This window comes from Choloepus didactylus, chromosome 4 (assembly GCF_015220235.1).
Source record: "Choloepus didactylus isolate mChoDid1 chromosome 4, mChoDid1.pri, whole genome shotgun sequence".
Classification (NCBI taxonomy): domain Eukaryota; kingdom Metazoa; phylum Chordata; class Mammalia; order Pilosa; family Megalonychidae; genus Choloepus; species Choloepus didactylus.
This window is the reverse complement of record NC_051310.1, coordinates 46,419,988-46,444,415: the sequence shown is the minus strand read 5'-3', so window position 1 is coordinate 46,444,415 and position 24,428 is coordinate 46,419,988. Positions and strand designations below refer to the sequence as shown.

The 24,428-nt window shown below is 41.7% G+C and overlaps 1 protein-coding gene across 2 annotated transcripts in view; it reads left to right on the top strand.

The window, feature by feature from the left end:
- The window catches only part of FNTB (farnesyltransferase, CAAX box, beta), a 132,935-nt gene that overhangs the window by 68,601 nt on the left and 39,906 nt on the right, over positions 1-24,428 (top strand). For both annotated transcript variants that reach the window (XM_037832517.1, XM_037832518.1), the window contains exons 8-11: positions 312-441; positions 12,117-12,249; positions 22,861-22,972; positions 23,878-23,992. In XM_037832517.1, coding sequence (XP_037688445.1) covers positions 312-441; positions 12,117-12,249; positions 22,861-22,972; positions 23,878-23,992 — 490 coding nt within the window. The remainder of the gene's footprint in view (positions 1-311; positions 442-12,116; positions 12,250-22,860; positions 22,973-23,877; positions 23,993-24,428) is intronic.

Genomic DNA, 24,428 nt, shown 5'->3' with positions numbered 1-24,428 from the left:
ATGGTTATCATATTTTATATATATATATAAATACATATTTTATAACTTTTTTCTAAGGGGTAATAATTTGAGGTATTATGTTTCTTACACATAGTAGACTGTTTCTAAATTCCTGTTTGTTTCAGAAGAAAAGGTAAGTCCAAAAGTTAGTTAGCATCTTTTGTTTCAGAGTTGTGACTGTTTGTGCTTTAATCTGAGTGAACTCATTCTGTGGTACTTATGATGGTCCTGGACTTGTGTGCATCCCCTCAGCCTGACCATTAGTTACTTGACACTGATTGCTCAATCTGCTCTTTCTGTTCTTTCCCTAGGTGTCAGAATTGGGAAGGTGGAATTGGCGGGGTGCCAGGGATGGAAGCCCATGGTGGCTATACTTTCTGTGGCCTGGCTGCACTGGTAATCCTCAAGAAGGAACGTTCCTTGAACTTGAAGAACTTATTAGTAAGTGTCTTTTGGGCCGCCTTCCTCTCAGGCCCCAGGTCACTGGTGGGTCAGGGTACTCAGTCACTCACTCTCTGGGGCGGCTGTGGGAAGGGCCAACAGAGTTCTTGCCTTGAGCTCACAAACTACAGATCCTCGAATGAAGTTTTTTTTTTTTTTAATCTTCATTTTATTGAGATATATTCATATACCACGCAGTCATACAAAACAAATCGTACTTTCGATTGTTCACAGTACCATTACATAATTGTACATTCATCACCCAAATCAATCCCTGACACCTTCATTAGCACACACACAAGAATAACAGGAATAATAATTAGAGTGAAAAAGAGCAATTGAAGTAAAAAAGAACACTGGGTACCTTTGTCTGTTTGTTTCCTTCCCCTATTTTTCTACTCATCCATCCATAAACTAGACAAAGTGAAGTGTGGTCCTTATGGCTTTCCCAATCCCCTTGTCACCCCTCATAAGCTACATTTTTATACAACTGTCTTTGAGATTCATGGGTTCTGGGTTGTAGTTTGATAGTTTCAGGTATCCACCACCAGCTACCCCAATTCTTTAGAACCTAAAAAGGGTTGTCTAAAGTGTGCGTAAGAGTGCCCACCAAAGTGACCTCTCGGCTCCTTTTGGATTCTCTCTGCCACTGAAGCTTATTTCATTTCCTTTCACATCCCCCTTTTGGTCAAGAAGATGTTCTCCGTCCCACGATGCCAGGTCTACATTCCTCCCCGGGATTCATATTCCACGTTGCCAGGGAGATTCACTCCCCTGGGTGTCTGATCCCACGTAGGGGGGACGGCAGTGATTTCACCTTTCAAGTTGGCTTAGCTAGAGAGAGAGGGCCACATCTGAGCAACAAAGAGGCATTCGGGAGGAGGCTCTTAGGCACAACCATAGGGAGGCCTAGCCTCTCCTTTGCAGCAACCGTCTTCCCAAGGGTAAAACCTGTGGTAGAGGGCTCAACCCATCAAACCACCAGTCCCCTATGTCTGTGGTCATGTTAGCAACCATGGAGGTGGGGTAGGCGAATACCCCTGCATTCTCCACAGGCTCCTCAAGGGGGCACTACATCTTTTTTTTTTCCTTGTTTTTTTTTTTTTTTTTTTTAAATCATCATTTTATTGAGATATCTTCACATACCACGCAGTCATACAAAACAAATCATACATTCGATTGTTCACAGTACCATTACATAGTTGTACATTCATCACCTAAATCAATCCCTGACACCTTCATTAGCACACAAATAATAATTAGAGTGAAAAAGAGCAATTGAAGTAAAAAAGAACACTGGGTACCTTTGTCTGTTTGTTTCCTTCCCCTACTTTTCTTTTTTTTTTTTTTTTTAATCATCATTTTATTGAGATATATTCACATACCACGCAGTCATACAAAACAAATTGTACTTTCGATTGTTTACAGTACCATTACATAGTTGTACATTCATCACCTAAATCAATCCCTGACACCTTCATTAGCACACACACAAAAATAACAAGAATAATAATTAGAGTGAAAAAGAGCAATTGAAGTAAAAAAGAACACTAGGTACCTTTGTCTGTTTGTTTGCTTCCCCTACTTTTCTACACATCCATCCATAAACTAGACAAAGTGGAGTTTGGTCCTTATGGCATTCCCAATCCCACTGTCACCCCTCATAAGCTACATTTTTATACAACTGTCTTCGAGATTCATGGGTTCTGGGCTGTAGTTTAATAGTTTCAAGTATCCACCACCAGCTACCCCAATTCTTTAGAACCTAAAAAAGGTTGTCTAAAGTGTGCGTAAGAGTGCCCACCAGAGTGATCTCTCGGCTCGTTTTGGAATCTCTCTGCCACTGAAGCTTATTTCATTTCCTTTCACATCCCCCTTTTGGTCAAGAAGATGTTCTCCATCCCACGATGCCGGGTCTACATTCCTCCCCGGGAGTCATATTCCACGTTGCCAGGGAGATTCACTTCCCTGGGTGTCTGATCCCACGTAGGGGGGAGGGCAGTGATTTCACCTTTCAAGTTGGCTTAGCCAGAGAGAGAGGGCCACATCTGAGCAACAAAGAGGCATTCAGGAGGAGACTCTTAGGCACAAATACAGGGAGGCCTAGCCTCTCCTTTGCAGCAACCGTCTTCCCAAGGGTAAAACTTATGGTAGAGGGCTCAACCCATCCAACCACCAGTCCCCTATGTCTGTGGTCATGTTAGCAACCATCGAGGTGGGGTAGGCAAATACCCCTGCATTCTCCACAGGCTCCTCAAGGGGGCACTACATCTTTTTTTTTTTTTCCCTTGTTTTTCTTTCTTTTTTTTTTTTTTTAACTTTCCCTTCTTTTTTAAATCAACTGTATGAAAAAAAAGTTAAAAAGAAAACAAACATACAATAAAAGAACATTTCAAAGAGACCATAACAAGGGAGTAAGAAAAAGACAACTAACCTAAGATAACTGCTTAACTTCCAACATGTTCCTACTTTACCCCAAGAAAGTTACATAATATAGCAACATTTCTGTGAACTTGTTCCTACTATATCCATCAGAAATTAACAGACCATAGTCATTTCTGGGCATCCCCAGAACGTTAAATAGCTTATCTGTTCTTCTTGGATTATTGTTCCCCCTTCCTTAATTGCTCTCTACTGCTAGTTCCCCTACATTCTACATTATAAACCATGTGTTTTACATTTTTCAAAGTTCACATTAGTGGTAGCATATAATATTTCTCTTTTTGTGCCTGGCTTATTTCGCTCAGCATTATGTCTTCAAGGTTCATCCATGTTGTCATATGTTTCACGAGATCGTTCCTTCTTACTGCCGCGTAGTATTCCATCGTGTGTATATACCACATTTTATTTATCCACTCATCTGTTGAAGGACATTTGGGTTGTTTCCATCTCTTGGCAATTGTGAATAATGCTGCTATGAACATTGGCGTGCAGATATCTGTTCGTGTCACTGCTTTCCAATCTTCCGGGTATATACCGAGAAGTGCAATCGCTGGATCGAATGGTAGCTCTATATGTAGTTTTCTAAGGAACTGCCAGACTGACTTGCAGAGTGGCTGAACCATTATACAGTCCCACCAACAATGAATAAGAGTTCCAATTTCTCCACATCCCCTCCAGCATTTGTAGTTTCCTGTTTGTTTAATGGCAGCCATTCTAACCGGTGTTAGATGGTATCTCATTGTGGTCTTAATTTGCATCTCTCTAATAGCTAGTGAAGCTGAACATTTTTTCATGTGTTTCTTGGCCATTTGTGTTTCCTCTTCAGAGAACTGTCTTTTCATATCTTTTGCCCATTTTATAATTGGGCTGTCTGTACTATTGTCATTGAGTTGTAGGATTTCTTTGTATATGCAAGATATCAGTCTTTTGTCAGATACATGGTTTCCAAAAATTTTTTCCCATTGAGTTGGCTGCCTCTTTACCTTTTTGAGAAATTCCTTTGAGGTGCAGAAACTTCTAAGCTTGAGGAGTTCCCATTTATCTATTTTCTCTTTTGTTGCTTGTGCTTTGGGTGTAAAGTCTAGGAAGTGGCCGCCTAATACAAGGTCTTGAAGATGTTTTCCTACATTATCTTCTAGGAGTTTTATGGTACTTTCTTTTATATTGAGATCTTTGGTCCATTTTGAGTTAATTTTTGTGTAGGGGGTGAGGTAGGGGTCCTCTTTCATTCTTTTGGATATGGATATCCAACTCTCCCAGCCCCATTTGTTGAAAAGACCATTATGACTCAGTTCAGTGACTTTGGGGGCCTTATCAAAGATCAGTCGGCCATAGATCTGAGGGTCTATCTCTGAATTCTAAATTCGATTCCATTGATCTATATGTCTATCTTTGTGCCAGTACCATGCTGTTTTGGCAACTGTGGCTTTATAATAAGCTTCAAAGTCAGGGAGTGTAAGTCCTCCCACTTCGTTTTTCTTTTTTAGAGTGTCTTTAGCAATTCGAGGCATCTTCCCTTTCCAAATAAATTTGATAACTAGCTTTTCCAAGTCTGCAAAGTAGGTTGTTGGAATTTTGATTGGGATTGCATTGAATCTGTAGATGAGTTTGGGTAGAATTGACATCTTAATGACATTTAACCTTCCTATCCATGAACATGGAATATTTTTCCATCTTTTAAGGTCCCCTTCTATTTCTTTTAGTAGAGTTATGTAGTTTTCTTTGTATAGGTCTTTTACATCTTTGGTTAAGTTTATTGCTAGGTACTTGATTTTTTTAGTTGCTATTGAAAATGGTATCTTTTTCTTGAGTGTCTCTTCAGTTTGTTCATTTCTAGCATATAGAAACATTACTGACTTATGTGCATTAACCTTGTATCCCGCTACTTTGCTAAATTTGTTTATTAGCTCTAGTAGCTGTATCGTCGATTTCTCAGGGTTTTCTAGATATAAGATGATATCATCTGCAAACAATGAGAGTTTTACTTCTTCTTTTCCAATTTGGATGCCTTTTATTTCTTTGTCTTGCCGGATTGCCCTGGCTAGCACTTCCAGCACAATGTTGAATAACAGTGGTGACAGCGGGCATCGTTGTCTTGTTCCTGATCTTAGAGGGAAGGCTTTCAGTCTCTCACCATTGAGTACTATGCTGGCTGTGGGTTTTTCATATATGCTCTTTATCATGTTGAGGAAGTTTCCTTCAATTCCTACCTTTTGAAGTGTTTTTATCAAAAAGGGATGTTGGATTTTGTCAAATGCTTTTTCAGCATCTATTGAGATGATCAATTGATTTTTCCCGTTTGACTTGTTAATGTGTTGTAATACATTGATTGATTTTCTTATGTTGAACCATCCTTGCATGCCTGGAATGAACCCCACTTGGTCATGGTGTATGATTTTTTTAATGTGTCTTTGGATTCGATTTGCAAGTATTTTGTTGAGGATTTTTGCATCTATATTCATTAGGGAGATTGGCCGGTAGTTTTCCTTTTTTGTAGCATCTTTGCCTGGTTTTGGTATTAGATTGATGTTAGCTTCATAAAATGAGTTAGGTAGTGTTCCATTTTCTTCAATGTTTTGAAAGAGTTTGAGTAAGATTGGTGTCAGTTCTTTCTGGAAAGTTTGGTAGAATTCCCCTGTGAAGCCATCTGGCCCTGGGCATTTATTTGTGGGAAGAGTTTTGATGACTGATTGTATCTCTTTGCTTGTGATGGGTTGGTTGAGGTCTTCTATTTCTTCTCTGGTCAGTCTAGGTTGTTCATATGTTTCCAGGAAATTGTCCATTTCCTCTACATTATCCAGTTTGTTGCCATACAGTTGTTCATAGTATCCTCTTATAAGTTTTTTAATTTCTTCGGGATCTGCAGTTATGTCACCTTTTTCATTCATTATTTTGTTTATATGGGTCTTCTCTCTTTTTGATTTTGTCAGTCTAGCTAGGGGCTTGTCAATTTTGTTGATCTTCTCAAAGAACCAACTTTTGGTGATATTTATCCTCTCTATTGTTTTTTTGTTCTCTATGTCATTTATTTCTGCTTTAATCCTTGTTATTTCTTTTCTTGTACTTGGTTTAGGATTGGTTTGCTGTTCATTTTCTAGCTTCTTCAGTTGATCCATTAGTTCTTTGATTTTGGCTCTTTCTTCCTTTTTAATGTATGCGTTTAGTGCTATAAATTTCCCCGTCAGCACTGCTTTTGCTGCATCCCATAGGTTTTGGTATGTTGTGTTCTCATTTTTATTCGTCTCTATATATTTAACAATTTCTCTTGCTATTTCTTCTTTAACCCACTGATTGTTTAGGAGTGTGTTGTTTAACCTCCAAGTATTTGTGAATTTTCTAAGTCTCTGATGGTTATTGACTTCTAATTGTATTCCATTGTGGTCAGAGAATGTGCTTTGAATAATTTCAACCTTTTTAAATTTATTGAGGCTTGTTTTATGTCCCAGCATATGATCTATTCTGGAGAAAGTTCCATGAGCACTAGAAAAGTATGTGTATCCTGGTGATTTGGGATGTAATGTCCTGTATATGTCTGTTAAATCTAATTCATTTATCAGATTGTTTAGGTTTTCAATTTCCTTATTGGTCTTCTGTGTGGTTGATCTATCTATAGGAGAGAGTGATGTGTTGAAGTCTCCCACAATTATTGTGGAAACATCAATTGCTTCCTTTAGTTTTGCCAGTGTTTCTCTCATGTATTTTGTGGCACCTTGGTTGGGTGCATAGACATTTACGATTGTTATTTCTTCTTGCTGAATTGCCCCTTTTATTAGTACGTAGTGGCCTTCTTTGTCTCTCAAAACATCCCTGCATTTGAAGTCTATTTTATCTGAGATTAATATTGCTACACCTGCTTTCTTTTGGCTGTAGCTTGCATGAAATATTTTTTTCCATCCTTTCACTTTCAGTTTCTTTGTGTCCCTGTGTCTAAGATGAGTCTCTTGTATGCAACATATTGATGGTTCATTTTTTTTGATCCATTCTGCGAATCTGTATCTTTTAATTGGGGAGTTTAATCCATTTACATTCAACGTTATAACTGTGAAGGCATTTCTTGAATCAGCCGTCTTATCCTTTGGTTTATGTTTGTCATATTTTTCCCCTCTGTCTATTAATATCCTTTATTGTACCCATACCGAATCTCTTTAGTACTGAACCTTTCTCCAAGTCTCTCTGTCCTGTCTTTGTTTCTCTGTCTGTAGGGCTCCCTTGAGTATCTCCAGTAGGGCAGGTCTCTTGTTAGCAAATTCTCTCAGCATTTGTTTGTCTGTGAAAAATTTAAGCTCTCCCTCAAATTTGAAGGAGAGCTTTGCTGGATAAAGTATTCTTGGCTGGAAATTCCTCTCACTCAGAATTTTAAATATATCGTGCCACTGCCTTCTTGCCTCCATGGTGGCTGCTGAGTAGTCACTACTTAGTCTTATGCTGTTTCCTTTGTATGTGGTGAATTGCTTTTCTCTTGCTGCTTTCAGAACTTGCTCCTTCTCTTCTGTGTTTGACAGTGTGATCAGTATATGTCTCGGAGTGGGTTTATTTGGATTTATTCTATTTGGAGTTCGCTGAGCATTTATGATTTGTGTATTTATGTTGTTTAGAAGATTTGGGAAGTTTTCCCCAACAATTTCTTTGAATACTCTTCCTAGACCTTTACCCTTTTCTTCCCCTTCTGGGACACCAATGAGTCTTATATTTGGACATTTCATATTATCTATCATATCCCTGAGGTCCATTTCGATTTTTTCAATTTTTTTCCCCATTCTTTCTTTTATGCTTTCATTTTCCATTCTGTCATCTTCGAGGTCGCTGATTCGTTGTTCAACTTCCTCTAGTCTTGTACTATGAGTGTCCAGAATCTTTTTAATTTAATTTGGTCAACAGTTTCTTTAATTTCCATAAGATCATCCATTTTTTTATTTAGTCTTGCAATGTCTTCTTTATGCTCTTCTAGGGTCTTCTTGATTTCCTTTATCTCCCGTACTATGGTCTCATTGTTCTTCTTTAGTTCTTTGAGTAGCTGCTCTAGGTGCTGTGTCTCTTCTGGTATTTTGATTTGGGTGCTTGGGCTTGGATTATCCATATCGTCTGGTTTTTTCATATGCTTTATAATTTTCTGTTGTTTTTGGCCTCGTGGCATTTGCTTAACTTGATAGGGTTCTTTTAGGATTTGTAGACCAGTTGAAGTCCTTATCTCTAATTTATCAGATCTACAGCTTCGTGGAGTACACTTTCTCTAACTAACCAGCAGGTGGCGTCCACGAGCCACCTGTTCTCCACAAGCCAGTTCTCCCCTGCTTAGCCTTTTTGGTGAGTGGGGGAGTGAGTCTTGTGGGGTCCAATTGGTGTACCAAGCTTGCGTGTGTAGTTGGTGTTGCCTGCCCTGTATATGGGGCGTGTTTCTGGGCAGTCAGGGAGGGGGGGGGTGGCTCTAACAATCAACTCTCCCTGGTGATCCTAGAGTTTTAAAGCTGCTGCAATAGTCTAATCCTTCAGTTCAGTCCTGCCACAGTTTGTCTCTGCCACTGACCCACAAGTCCTTGATATTGGCGTATGGCTCCTGAGACTTGCAAGTGGGCCCCTCTTCCAGGCTGTGCACCTCGGGTCCTCTGTTGAGGGATGACTGTGCTATGTCACAGGTGAGTGCCGTCCCCGCAGGGCAGTTCTGGGCTGCTGGGCTGTGTAGGGAGGCTCCCAGTCTGCTGAAATGATGGCTGAATGGGGCTTTGTTAATTCACACTGCTCTACCTTCCCAACTCTGGGACAATCAGCTGAGGTTGCAGGGAAGGCTAATGTCCACGCCCAGTTTTGTGGTGTGTGCCTGTTATTTGAAGCACTTCCATCACACTGGGTTGTCTGGGGCAGCTCTGGGCTATGGGGCTGGCAATGGGCAGGAGTGTTGCCTGTCCACCAGGATGATGGCTGTGAGCGGACACCCCCCTTTTCTTGGGAAGTTGTGGTGTTTAGTGAATTTTCTCAGCCACTGGATTATTGCATTTTGTCTCAGAGCTCTCCTAGTTCTGCTCTTGACTTGACCTGCCCAAATAGCAAGTCTTTGAAGCTTTCTGTATTGGGCTTCTTAGAGTACTTGTTTTAGAAAAAGAAAAAAGGATTAAAAAAAAAAAAACAAAACAACAACAACAAAAAAAACGGGCCCTCCTCAGAGATCTAATGGGTTATTGAAATGCTAAGAGACGAAGCAACCAGGGCCATTAAGGAAAGGTCCACAGGGCAGAGAGATCAGCTTTTCTTCGGGATTTGCATATGCGCCTCAGGGCCCTTCCCCCTTCTATGTTCACCAGAACTCCAAAAATCCTCCGCTTTTATTTTGGAGTTTTTCGTGTTGTTTTTTTTCTATGCCTGTCTCCTCTCTGCTGGGCTGGCTCCTCTCAGATTCTCTGGTGTCTGGTCTCAGTCTATCTATGGTTGGAGTTTGAATCAGTAGAATGAGTTTCCGATAAGGGCTGCCACTGCAGTTCTCCATTCTCCTTCCCGGAGCTGACAGCCCCTCCTCCCACGGGACTGAGCCTGGCAGGGAGGGGCGCGGGTCCCCTGGCCGCAAAAACTTACGGATTTCGCTGATCTCAGCAGTTCCACGTTTTCATGAGTGTTGTGTGAAGTATGCCCAAAGTCAGATTGCTCTGTGGTGTCCAGTCCACGCAGTTCCTGGCTTTCTACCTACTTTCCTGGAAGAGTAAGTAAAACATACAGCTCACCAGTCTGCCATCTTGCCCCGCCTTCCCCCATCCCCTCGAATGAAGTTTTAGATGTAATTGTTGAAGTTGTCAGCAGTGTTATGAGAAAGTAGAGGGGGGTGAACATCTGCTCTCAGTCTCGGTTCCCTTTTTCCTGCCTATCTTCTTTCTTGGAACTTTCAAGGTAGTGTGTTCGGCCAGTTCCAGAGTCCTCTTGAGCCCCTCAGACATCTGGTGACCCAGTGTAGCTTCCTTGTACTTCCAAGAAGAGTGTTAGTTTTAGTCTGTTATATCGTGTCTTAGAAAATGCTCCTAAGACAAATAGTAGTAAGTAGAGCGTTGAAGCATTTTGAAGCCAAGCTTTAATACCTATTGCACTATGTGGATGTTTAGTACCTACATTTAAATGGGTTTTCTAGGGAGAGAAGAGTAATTGCATTGAGAAAGTGGCCCAAGCCTTCATGTCTGGACTCCAGGTCCTGGGTAATATGGAGAATGAACACAGAAGGTAGGCAAGTTCTCGGAGTAATTTAACAACGTTAAATTATCATTGGTGGCCTAGTGTGCAAATATACTCTCACCCCCACAGCCACTGGGGAGAAAGTGTTCCCAGTGTCTCTGGGAAGCAGGCACACCCTGACTGTGACCTCAGAGCAAATCAGCTAGACAGTATTTCCACAGAGACTCAGCTTCTCTCCCTGAGTTCTGATGTCAGGGTCCCATCATGAGCTTCCAAGAGAGTTTCTGTTACAGTCTGTAGAGCTAGAACCAGCAGTGTTTTGTCCTCATCCTAAGCATGGCTCCCACAATATGCTCTTCTCCCTTAAAGTGAATATTCATGCCCAAATGGCCAACTTGGTGCACTGGACTTAGAGTTCATCACTGATCAGGGATGAAACATACAATTTCATCTCCCAGGCAGAAATAATATAATTAGTGAATAATGACAATATTCTAGATTTGAACCCTGGCTCTATCACTTCTTAGCCATGTAACTTTGAGCAAATTGTCTAATCAGTTTTAGCTTCATATTTTTTCTTCTATAAGGTAAGAATGACAATGCCTTATTCATTGAAAATTAGATGAGAGAACATACGTATAAACATCCTGGCACATAGTAGGTACTCAATAAATGTTAATGTCCCTCTCACCCAAACTACTCTGTCCCCTCCATTTGCTTTGGGGAAAACTAGGACCCATATCTGAAGGATATTATGATTCAAATAGCCAAGGGAAGCAGAACAAACCAATGGGCTCAAAGATTAGAAAAAAATAAGTTGGACTGGCTTAAAAATAGCTTAACCTGTGGGGTAAGTAAAAATGAAGAATGGACACCCCACCCCCACCCCTGCTCTGTAGTTCCTGTTTTCTCTTTTCTTGAGTAATGTTTAGCCCACTCTCATTAAATGCATCTTCCCTAAAGCACTGGTTCATTTTAGACAAAGAATATATTAGTGCCTGAACTTGCACTAAGGTTTATGACTTTATTTTAAGAATCAAGGATTGTGACTCTCTATGGGTGGTTATTGCCTTGAACAGAGATATAGTATAAACTCTACCACTGTTAACTTAAGGGAAAGCTGGACCTCCCTTCTGTAAAGGGCCCTGATAATGGCTACTTTCAGAAACTCAATCCAGTTAAGAATCCAGGAAAGTGGAGATGCCCCATTCTATATCCGTTCAGTTCAGGAAGGCAGTTCTGTAAGTCAGTGGCTCGTGGCTGGAACTGCCTTGGAGGGTGGGGGTGGGAAATGGAAACACCATTATCTGCTCAGCCAGTTGGTTTTACTCATTGCTAGAGGCCAGAACCATGGCTATCTTGATCCTAGGAGGAGAGTGTGTTTAGAAAACTTGGAGATAAGTAAGGAGTGGTAGTATAATGTGTGGACACACTGGGTGACATCAAGAGCTATATTATAGCTTCAAATTAAAAGATTTTCTTATATAGGCCAACCTGCTGCCCCTGGAGGAGCAGAGAGCTGGACTGGGCAGAGCCATCATTTGGTTACCATGACTAATGGCATCTCTGTTCAGTCCTGCTAGAGACTTGCTAATAGACCTTGGGTGGGTGTCCTCAGGTGCCAGGTAAAAGTGCAGAAACAATGTGAGATCATTTGATGAGAGGTAGCACAAAATGCCACGTCTCTTCTTTTAATAGAATTCCCTGAGCAGGAAAAGTGATTAGAAACGAGCCACTGGTGGTCTTACCTTTACGTTACTTAGTTAAGCCTTGTTACTTATTAAGAGAATTTTGCATTTCTCCTTAAAAGGTAACTTGGCTTCTGTATAGTCTGGGTACCAGCACCAGTTTGGAGCCTGGGAAGGTGGTCTGTTGTCTGTTAGGCAATTAGCAGAGATCAGCGCTGGCTGCCTGAGAGGGTCTGCCTAAATGCTCCACTCAACTTTTGTGGCAGTGAAGGAAAGGAGAGCCAAACCAAAGCTCCCAAACTCGAGTTCCATGAAGCCTCTGGAGATCTTGTCTTGCTGGATTTTGTGTCTCTTTTAAGCCTCCAACTGGCTCTCTTGTCTGTGTCTCATTCTCAGCAATGGGTGACGAGCCGGCAGATGCGATTTGAAGGTGGATTTCAGGGCCGCTGCAACAAGCTGGTGGATGGCTGCTACTCCTTCTGGCAGGCAGGGCTTCTACCCCTGCTCCACCGAGCGCTGCACTCTCAAGGTGAGTCCAGCGGGCCCTCAGCAGGTTCTGGATGACTTTCTTAGGCAGCCAGCCACGTAGGAAGCCACAGTGCATTTTTAGAGAGTTTGAAATGAGTTCTTCCTGTCCTGGATCCTGAACACCCTGTGTGGAGCCTCCTGCCTTATGCAGAATAGGATTTAGTCTAGTGGTTTGAGGGTTAGTGATGCTTCAGTCTGTCTGTGGCAGAACGAGCTGCCTTGAAATTGCTACAAGGCCTGTGCTGCTTCTGAGTTATCTGGAGGGGGCAGCCCACTTCCATCCTGGGCCTCTCAGTATCTGCCACCTCAGCTGGGAGTGAAGCCACAGTTTCCAACCCAGAGCTCCCTAGTAGTCCTGTCAGAGCTGAAAACCACGCTGTGCACATGGTCACAGCACTGACATGAAAGGCAAGTGTTTGAAGGGGCAGAGAAGCAGAACTTGCCAAGAAAAGACCCAGCATGTGTGGCTGGCTGCACAGTTGTTGCCCCTGGAAATGTTTTATTGGAAATTCATCTAACAATCCTAAGTGCTAGTTTTTTTCCACCCCCACCATTGGAGTGGAGAAACTCAAGTTCATTTCTGTGGAATTTTGAATGGGGGTGGAAAACAGAGTAGTTATATAGCAAGCAGAAGTTCTGGGAACATTCCCTTATTATCTCTTGAAATCTCAGGCTGCCTGTGAATCCCTGAATCATCTTTCTCATTTGTTTTGTGTGAGAACAGGGTGTCTCTGAGTAAATCAGTGGGAGAAGAGTAGTCACAGCTGCCCTGCTGGTTAGTGATCTGTGAGACTCCTGGCCCAGAGGGAAGCTTTTCTTTGGTCTTAGAAGTTGAGTAATTGATTGCTTAAATGTAGAAGCTGAGACTTTTCCACTACCCACGCTAACCACCCCCCCTCTACTGGTACCCCCTCCTCCCCTTTCTTCCTGTTTGGATGTGCTTTCTGAGCCCCTCTCTTTAGTTTCTTAATTTCATTTGGGTTGTTGAGTTGTGGCTGCTTTTGATACTGAACTGGAATACATGGAGACACCATCCTCTCTCCTTTTCTGCCCTCTTGTGTCTTCTTGAGATTTATCCTGCCCTAGTGCTTCAAATCCAAGCTTTAGTCTCAGGTTATTAAGACATATAATTTGCCTGACTCAACCCTATGCAGTCTCTGGCTTGAGCACTAGTAAGAGTCAGGAATTCCCTGAGAGCGCATTGTTACTAAAAAACAGAGATAACTTGGGGATCTTCATTTGGAATGGGTGAAGTTGAGTACCTGGTAAAACTGTCAGCCTTTTACGTGCCTGTCCCTGGCAGGCGTAAGAGTGCAGTAATTCTACAACTGCCAGGAAAATCTGGAGAGGACTCCCTGGTAAAGTCTTCAAGGGGGGTGGCTGCTGCTGACATTTTGCTTCTTGCAGCACAAGCTCTGGAGGACTAGTCACATTCAAAGCTTTGCCTGTGGAAAAAATTGCCTGTGAATCCAAGTGCTTCCAGCTTTTTTCATTGTCTGGGAGAAGGCTCACATTGAGCTTGAAGGGAAGCTCACTCCCTTTTCAGAAACAGTGAACTTGGAACAGAGAGGGATCTGGGAGGAAGAGAAGTGTTTTGTGTAGTGGGCAAAATGCTGACCTTGGGAATCAAAAGGAGATGCAATGGAGAAAGACATTCACAATATATGGTGATCAAAGTAAAGTTTTAAAGGAACACGTGTATAACCCCCATTTTTAGTGAAGAGTTGACACCAGAAAATTAATAGCAAGTATCTGGGTTGTGGCATTATAGGTGGTATTTGTTTTCTGTCATGTGTGTGTGTGTGTTTTCTAATTTTTCTACAATTAATGTCTATTTCTTGGGTAAAGAAACACAATAAAAGTTATTTTACAAAAGAAGGGAAATTCTAGAAATGAAACAAGTAGCAAGGTGGGAATATTTGTGAGATACATTACAGGGCTAATTTCTTTAATTTAAAAAAGTCATACAAATCAGTAAGGAAAGGAGGAGCAACCCAGTTGAGAAATAGCACAGGCTCTGAACCACCAGTCCCAGAAAAAGGAGTACTACTATTATTACTATTACATCTGTTTAAATTATAAGGACATTTATTCTTTGAACCCAGCAAGTGTACTGTCAGGAATTTGCTTGCAGAGATACTAATAAGGGATGTCTTTTTAAATGTGATTTTAATTCAAACGAATTAAATGCCCATCAGAAGGTTAACAGTTAAATGCACATCTCTTAGGGCTGATGGGGAAGGCTCTCCAGGATTAAGTGTAAAAGGCCAGCCCTGGAGCAGTGCCCAGAGAACAGCTACTTGTGTCCATTTGCACACAGGTGGGTCTACACACACTTTTCCCTGGAAGTGTACACAGAACCCCTGGAACAGTGGAACCTTTGGGAGAGGGATAGGAAACGGGGGCAGGGAGAATTTTTCTTTTATATCCTCCTCTACTGTGCCTTCAAAAATTTTTTTTTCACTGTGTGCATTGTTAACTTTTATTTTAGCAAATGAACAAATACATTTTTTAAAGGCAGTGATCATATTGCTAATTAAAAGTTTGTTAAGGAAAAAAAAGGATTGACACAGTGCAGCACCTGCATCCAGACCGAACCCTGGCTAGAAGCTGACTGTCAGTAGTGCCGTGCCAATGACCATCTTATGCGTGGAGAAGAATGAATTATAATTAGTATCTTTAAAATATCAAGTGCTGACTAAATCAGTGAATTATTTCATTTTTGTGGAGCAATAAGAAGGTGGCAGCATTCTGTTTTTGTGACAGTTACTAGCTTCTTGTGTGTACTTTGGGATATACCCTAGGCCTGTATTTCGCCACCTGTGAAATTGAGCTACGTGTGGCTGCATCTGTCAGTTATTGTTTTGGCTTTTGTAAAGACTTTTGATGTCTTAGCTAAAAGGTGCCTTTGAAATGCAAAGTGACATTATTAATAGCTTGGGGGAGGCATAAAAGATTTATAAAAGGCTGAATCCAGTGCACAGTCATTACCCTGTAAACATATCTCCCTTCATCTTACTGTGATTATGTGTGCTGGTGTGCAAATTCAGGATCTCCGGAAGTTCTTTGTAGAGTTTTTGAACTCTGAACTTTTAAACTTCAGTAATATAAGAGGTAACTGGAACACTGTAATCTTTTTAGTAATAAACAGGATTGTTTTTCAGATTCCAGTTTTACCCATAGGCAATCATTTACCTTATAACAATAGTCTATTTGTTATAAGATGTGAAATAAAGGTATAGACATTTGATGTAGCTGTCCTAAAGTTTAATAAATATGATTTTTGAAATAACAGCTTTATTGAAATATAAATCACATACTGTGTAATTCACCCATTTAAAGTGTATGTCAGTGGTTTTTAGTATATTCACAGTTATGCAACTGTCAACACGATCAATTTTAGAACATTTTCATCATCCCCAAAATAAACCCCATGCTCAATAAATATCCCTTTTTAAAGAAGAAATCACAAAGAAACAATCAACATACAGGTTTCAATCTTTATACTTTTTCTTTTAATAAATTTGAAGTTATAGGAACAGTTGCAAAAATAATACTAACCCCATTCACAGAATACCATCATACCCTGACCCCCCTCCCCCGATAGCTCAATCTACCAACTTGAACATGCTGTCACATCGCTATTTCTTTCCCTCCCTCCCTATCTATCATCTATCATCTGTTGCTCTGTCTTCTGAACATATGAGAGCTAGCTGCACACATCCTTGAACATACACTGTAATTCACTTATACACTTCCCATGAACAAGAGTATTCTTTTATGCAATTCCATTAAGCGCAACTAAGAAGTACAAGAGATTCAACAATGATTCAAAGCGTACATTTCTATATTTCCTTTTCCTTATGTCTCAACTGTGTCCCTTTGAGCCACCTGTCCTCTATCCTCCAATCCCATCCAAGTTCATCCTTAGCATTCAATTGTCATCTATTTAGACTTTTTTGTTTTTTTTCAGTTGTGGAAACATATATACAGCCTAAATCTTCCCATTCCACCCCCTCCCTAGCCTTCCATTAGTGGGATTAATCACATTTAGAATGTTGTAATGCTCTTTCCCACCATCCATTACTAGAAATTTCCCTTCACCTCAAACGGCAACCCTACACTCATTTCTTAACTCCCCATTGCCCCTTCCCCCATTTCTCTTAACCCAAACTCTACTTTTTATCTCTATGGTTATATTCTCTGATAATTTCTTTGTGTTTACTGTGGGGCTTAAAATTAACCTCTTAAATCCATAACAATCTTGTTTTTCTTTGATACCACCTTCACTTCAATAGGACACATAAACTATATTCCTATACTCCTTCATTCCCCCACCTTTATATAGTTGTTTAAAATTACATATTTTACATTGAGTTCAAAACCACTGATTTGTCATTAGAGTTTGTGTATTTTATATCATGTAGGAAGTAAATAGTGGAGTTACAGTTCAAAAATTATTGACTTCTATTTGTATTCCATTGTGGTTGGAGAATGTGCTTTGACTATATTCAATTTTTTTTTTTTTAAATTTCTTGAGGCTTGTTTTATGTCCCAGCTTATGGTTCCTTCTGGAGAAAGATCCATGATCACTAGAGAAAAATGAGTGACCTGGTGATTTGGGATGTAAGATACTATATATGTCTGTTAAAATTCTCTGTATCTCTTTCTCCTTTCTTTGTTTCTCTGTTGGTAGGGCTCCCTTTAGTATCTGAAGTAGGGCAGGTCTTTTATTGGCAAAGTCTCTCAGCATTTGTTTGTCTGTGAAAAATTTAAGCTCTCCCTCAAATTTGAAAGAGAGTTTTGCTGGATAAAGTATTCTTGGTTGGAAATTTTTCTCTCTCAGAATTTTAACTATGTCATGCCACTGCCTTCTCGCCTCCATGGTGGCCGCTGAGTAGTCACCACTTAGTCTTATGTTGTTCCCTTTGTATGTGGTGAATTGCTTTTCTCTTGCTGCTTTCAGAACTTGCTCCTTCTCTTCAGTATTTGACAATCTGATCAGAATATGTCTCGGAGTGGGTTTATTTGGATTTATTCTATTTGGAGTTCGCTGGGCATTTATGCTTTGTATGTTTGTATTGTGTAGAAGGTTTCAGAAGTTTTCCCCAACAATTTCTTTGAATACACTTTCTAGACCTTTACCCTTCTCTTCCCCTTCTGGGACACCAATGAGTCTTAAGTTTGGATGTTTTATTTTATCTATCGTATCCCTGAGATCCATTTTGATTTTTTCAATTTTTTTCTCCATTCTTTCTTTTGTTCCTTCATTTTCTGTTCTGTGGACTTCTAGGACACTGAAATGTTGTTCAGCTTCTTCTAGTCTTGTATTGTGAGTATGCAGAGTCTTTTTAATTTGGCCAACAGTTTCTTTTATTTCCATAAGATCTTCTATTTTTTAATTTACTCTTGCAATGTCTTCTTTATGCTCTTCTAGAGTCTTGTTTATGTCACTTATATCCTGGGCCATGGTCTTCTTGATGTCCTTTAAATCCTTTGCCATGTTTTCATTCCTCAATTGTAGTTCTTTGATTAATTGTGCGAGGTACTGTGTTTCTTCCGATATCTTGATTTGTGTGTTTGGAGTTGGATTCTCCATATTGTCTGGTTTTATCATATACATTAAGATTTTCTGTTGTTTTTGGCCTCTTGGCATTTGTTTTGCTTGATAGGGTTCTTTCAAGTTGTATAAAAAAAAGGATATCGATCTAATTTTTCAGAAAGACAGTTTGGTGACGTACACTTTCTCTAACCAGCAGATGGCATCTGTGAGTCACCTATACCCCTTAAGTCAGTTCTCAGCCTTGTTCCTACAGTGTGTGGGGAAATGATTCTTGTGGGGTTCAGTTGGAGAACTCAGTTTGGGTGTGTTGCTGGAGCCATCTGCCCTGAATGTCGGGCATGTATACGGGTGGCCAGGGAGGAAGGGCTGCTTTAATATTCAAATCCCCCAGGTTCCCGGAGATTCAAGGCTGCCGCAAGAGTCTAAGCCTTCATTTCAGTTCAGCCCCAGACCCTCTCTCTCGCTGTCCCACAAACCACTGGACTTGGCGTAGCATCCCTGGGTTCTCCAAGCGGGTCCCCCCTCCTAGCCGCGATCCTCCAGGAGTTCAGCCGGGGGAATGCCGTGCTATGTCACCAGTGTGCACTGTTCCTCAAGGGAAGCCCCGGGCCGCCGGGCTGTGCAGCGGCGCGCTCTCAGCCTGAAGCAAAAATGGTTGAATGGGGCGTCTCAACCCCCTCCTCCTCGCACAGTTCCTCCTTCCCAGCTCCTGGACAACTGGCGGGGCTCTGTGCTGTGGACACGGCCCCGGGCAAGAGTTTATCCAGCCTTCTGGGGAGCCAGCTGCTAGCCACAGTCTCCCCTCTGTTCTCCCAGCCCCCAGGGTATCTGCAGTGGACTATCCTCCAGGCCAGACACTGAGAGGCCTGCCCAGCCCCCTCTTGCTGTGTTTTACTGCGTGGTTCCCACTATCGCAGCTGCAGCCACTCCTGGGTTTTTCCCTTTTTTTTTTTTTTTAAAAGAGCCAGTCGGTCTCCAAAGGCCGGACCCTGGCTTCCCCAGACCGCTGCATGGCTGCATGTCTTCCAGCCAGCTTACTCATTTCAGAATGCAGACTCCCTGTTTCACCAAGTATACGGCCCCTTTGGAACTAGGAGACCTTGTCCAGCTGGCTCTTTGCTGTAACCGGTATTCTGGGTCACTTCCTGGTTTTTATCTAGTGTTTTACACGGAGGTGTTTTTTTCGCCCTGTCTCACCTAGCCGCCATCTTAGGTTCTCCGTTATACATTTCTTTTTAAAACAAAAAGGCAAAAAGATGGGAAAAAAGGTAGCATATATTGATACAAAGGGTAAATATAATAAAAAGCTAGATTAATAAAATTAACTATTGGATCTCAGAAGACAAAAGGACAAACAAACACATGCAACTAATAAGGTTATGGGAAAATTTCACCCTAATTAGTAATCAAAGACATGCAAGTCAAAATAAATGGTCAGGTACAATTTCTTTTTAGCATTTCAATCACTGAGAACTTTTCTCGATTGACCAGTGCTGGAGGTGGTACAGTGACATTTTAAATTTTGCTGGCAGCTATGTAAATTCTTAATGCCTCTTGGAAAGCATAATCTATCAAAAACTTTAAAAATGTTTATTTCCTTTGAGTAATTCTACTTCAGTGCATCTATTTGAAGAAAATAATCTTAAAAATAGAGAACATTCACAAAGATGTTCCTTGCAGCATTTATTATCATTGCAAAAAACTGGAAACAACCTTGAGAATAAGTAAAAGAAGATATAGTGAAGTGCCATTATATATGTATGTGTATTCCACAGGTGGGGGAAAAGAGAAAAGTAATTAAAATAGTGCAACGGCTTCAGTGAGCCTGTGCCCTAGACTGCGCATGATGGGAGGCTGAATGTGGTCATCCTTCAGTTATTTCACTAGTCCTCGGTGCCTCTTAGAGTGCGAGCGTGACCCTGAGCCCAAGATTCAGGTGTAGAAGAGGAGTGTGTTTGTGTATGACCTCCAAGTGTCAGCCAACTGCTGTGTCTCAGCTCAAAGTGGAAAACAGCAATTGCTTTCCTTCCCTCTTCCTTTTAAGATAGTAAAAAATTATTATTTTCTGGTTTTCTATGTTTGAAATAGTCCCCAATTGACTATTTTTCCCACATATTCTTTTTTTTAAATTCGTATTTATTGAGATACATTCACATACCATGCAGTCATACAAAACAAAGTGTACATTCGTTTACAGTAGCATTATATAGTTGTGTATCATCACCAAAATTAATTTTTGACATTTTCATTACCATACACACAAAAATAATAAGAATAAACATTAAAGTAAAAAAGAACACTAGGTGTTCTTTCATTTTCCGTTCTGTGGCTCTTGAGGTCGCTGATTCATCATTCAACTTCCTCTAGTTTTGTACTATGAGTATCCAGAATCTTTTTAATTTGGTCAACAGTTTCTTGTATTTCCCTAAGATCATCTATTTTTTTAATTACTCTTGCAGTTTCTTCTTTATGCTCTTCTAGGGTCTTCTTCATGTCCTTTATATCCTGTGCCATGCTCTTCTTCATGTCTTTGGTATCCTGTGCCATGCTCTCATTGTTTGTCTTTAGTTCTTTGAATAATTGCTCCAAGTACTGTGTCTCCTCTGATCTTTTGATTTGATTGTTTGGATTTGAGTTATCCATATCATCTGTTTTTTTCATATGCTTTAAAATTTTTCATAGTTTTTGGCCTCTTGGCATTTGCTTTACTTGATAGGGTTCTTTTAGGATATGTAGGATTATTCAAAGACTAAACTCTAATTTGTCAGATCTACAGCTTGGTGGAATACACTTTCTCTAACTAACCAGCAGATGGCGTCCGTGAGTCACCTATTCCCCTCAAGTCAGTTCTCCCAAACTTTGTGTTTGTGGTGTGTGGGTGTCTGATTCTTGTGGGGTCCAATTGGTGCACCAAGTTTGGGTGTGATGTTGTTGCTGTCCGCCCTGAATGTGGGGCGTGTGTCTGAGTGGTTAAGAAGGGAAGACAGCTTTAATAATCAAACCTACCAGGTGTTCCTGGAGATTTAAGGCTGTTGGAAGAGTCTAAACCTTCATTTCAGTCTCAGCACAGATTGCCTCTGCCACTGACCCACAAGTTCTTGGTATTGACGTATGGTCCCTGGGATTTCCAAGTGGGTCCTTCTTCCAAGCTGTGTCCTTCTAGGGCCTCTGCTGAGGGAAGGTTGTGCTACGTCACAAGTGTGTGCCATCCCTGAAGGGAAGTTCTGGGCCACTGGGCCGTGTAGGGGCGTTCCCAGCCTGCTGTAAGGATGGCTGTATGGAGCGTGTTAATTTCCCCCTTTTTGCACAGCTCTGCCTTCCCAGCTCTGGGACAATTAGCTGTGGGTGCGCGAAAGGCTATTGTCCGTGCCTGATACTGTGGCATGTGCGCGTGTTGCAGGAAACACTTCCCGTCGCACTGGGTTTTTTGGTGCAGCTCTGGGCTGTGGCTCCGGCACTGGGCAGGAGCGTTCCCAGCCCTCCGGGAAGATGGCTGCAAGGGGCATGGTTATTTTCCCCTTTTGGCTCACCTCTGCCTTCCTCGCTCCAGGACAATTAGCAGTGGGTGCATGAAAGGCTGTCTTCCATGCCAGATATTGAGGTGTTCGCACAGCCCACTCCTGCCACGCTTCACTGTGCGGTTCTTGCTGCCGTATCTGCAGCTGCTTTTGGGTTTTTTAAAAAAGAACTAGTCGCCTCCAAATGCCAACTCAAGGTTTCCCCACACTGCAGCGTGGCTGCTGAATATCTAGCAGGCTTACTCACTTGTCTCAGAATGCAGACTCCCAGTTTCACCAAGTGCATGGTTCCTGTGGATTTAGCAGACCTTGTCCAGCTGGTGCATCACTGGAAATGGTGTTGTGGGTCACTTTCTGGCTTTTATCTAGTATTTTTCATGGAGGTGTTTTTTTGCCCTTTCTCTCCTAGCCGCCATCTTAGGTTCTCTTCCCCACATTTCTTTTTATAAAATGTGTATACTGTAAACTTTTATAAAACTAATCATAGAGGATTATATACTCGTATATTTGAGATTTTTCACCCTGAGTCTATTGTAATGCAGTTTCTTTGTATGTCCACTTAATTCAATACTCTATGGCTTTTCAGAATGATGGTTATGAAGATTATGTAGCAGAATAGAAGAATTTATGGCTTCAGCCCTAAATGAAAAACACAGATACAAAATTACAAAAACTATGTAGGAAAAATAGTAATAGAAAGACTGGAAGAAAATTAGCTTTCACTTGCCATTTTCAGATTGTTTGATATCCTTGTGCCCAGGTATAAAGTATAAAGTTGAACAAGGGCTTAATATGCATCCTATATGTGTATTTTAAAAATCAATTCCCATATTAATGCTTCTGCACACATCTGTTCTCTTGGGGGGTTTGTCCTCCTCCCCACTTAACTGTGCACGGCCCAGGGGATTCTCTGATCATATGAGTGAACTTAACATCAAAGAAACCCAGTTGCAGGTTAGTACTTCAGTATTACTACCAGAGTTGCCATATTTTGTTTAGTCTATCATTGTGTTACATGATGCAGAAGAGTAGTTACTAGTAATGCTTCTTAGGAAAACTTTTTGAGCCAAGAGAAAAGTTGGAGAATTTTCTTTGTAGATTAAATTCAGGCTTAGAAAATTAGGAGAAGAAACAGACTTGATGACCTCTGTTAAGAGTTCTCTTAGCTAATTAGAGTCTGGTTAACAACTTTCAGAGATGTGCTGGAGGAAATGTCTTGGAAGCTCAGAATATAGTCATGGGCCCAGTCAGGAGCGGTGACAGGTGAGTCTGGAAAGCTGAGTAAGCTAAACGGCATCCAGGACATTTCGAGTCCAAGTGCAACTTTGTTCTGTTGCTCTTTGATTCGTGTCAAGGTCAGGAGTAGGGACATGTGGTGGGACGTGTATGAAAGTATCAATTGTACCAAGTATATTATTTTCAGAATTAGTCCCAGAGGTAGAAGAATAAAATTCAGGTAAGTCTTTGATACTTTGCTAGACTCACATTTGCCTCCTCCCGCAGCCCTGGCTGATCTTTTGTCTTTCAACAGGTGACCCTGCTCTCAGTATGAGCCACTGGATGTTTCATCAGCAGGCCCTGCAGGAGTACATTCTCATGTGCTGCCAGTGTCCCGCTGGGGGGCTTCTGGATAAACCTGGCAAGTGAGTGCCGTCTTGGGGGTGGAGGTGGGTGGGTGGAGTGGTGTGCCCCCAACCCTGCGCAGAGCCAGGCAAGTGCTTGAGTACTTGGGCCAAACCCTTTAAAAGCCGAAGTGTCCTTTTCCATCGCAGCTTAGTGCCAGTGGGAAGTGCATGGGAAGAAGCACCCCAGTTGGGAGTGTCCCCTAAGAGTGTAGATGATCCCGCCACCTCTGGCTGCCTGTCTTTTCCCTCAGCTTACATTCACCCCACTTCCCCCAGATAGGTAAGCAGATGCTAGGTTTATTGCTTTTATTTCTCTTTCCTTTTTTAAAGAAAACAAAAAACGAAACCAAAAAAACTGAGTTAAATAGAACAACATACAGGATTTTAAAACCCCTGAGTGTTTGTAATCACGACAGCTAATTACAGAGTAGACAGAATGACAAAGATAAAATCTGAGATGGCATGTGCCATAATTTTTTTTTAAAAGGAGGAAATCAAATAAGCCCTGTTCCCCTCTGCTCCCATCACTCCCATCCAACATTCTTCTGTTGTCCAGGGCAAGGCCAGTCCCCAGCAATTTGTCAGGAAGAATTTTGCTCATTTCTAGACATTTTTTTTTTCCTAGAGAAATATATTAATTTAGCACTGGCAGTGCCCCTGGAGAGCTGTGCCTCCCAGCCCTTTCCAAAAGACAGCTGGAGAGACTGATTCTAAAATTACAGTTCCCTCTGTTTGGGCTGGCCTGAAGTTTGGGCTTTTTAAAAAAAACTGCTGGGGACAACCATGCTTCCTCTGACAGTGTGGAGGGCAGGGGTAGGATGTCTGAGTGCATCACGGGCCTTGGAATTTGTGGGGCGGCATTCATTTTTCTAGGAATCTACAGAGCAGAGGAGCTTCTGCTTAGACCTGCCCTGTTCTTGCAGGTCACGAGACTTCTACCACACCTGCTATTGCTTGAGCGGTTTGTCCATAGCCCAGCACTTTGGCAGTGGAGCCATGTTGCATGATGTGGTCCTGGGTGTGCCTGAAAATACTCTGGTAAGGTGGGATGGGGGCATGTACACCCCTTCTTCACAGATCCCCAGAACAGGGGCTCACCAAGAGAGCAGCCACTTGTACTCTGTTGAAATGGCCCTGCATTTCCTGTGTGGACAGCTGGGGAGCTCGCAGGCCCCACCCTCCTCTTGGTTTGCAGCTAGTTGGTGAGGTTGAGGACATTCTTCCTGTTTTAGTGACAGGAGGAAATGCACGTCCATGCAACCTCAGGATTCCAGGCAGTTGGTCTAATCTGTGACAGATTTTGTACCTTTATCTTAGAGCCCAGGACTTAGAGCATCACTTACCATTAATTTCTTCTCTGAGAAAGCCACTGCCATCTTTGCTAGAAGCAGCAAGTTCCCAGCAGGCCCATAGCATTCTCATTTGCAGGCACACAGTACCACATGGCAGTTGGTTCCTCCTCCTTGAGGTCTCA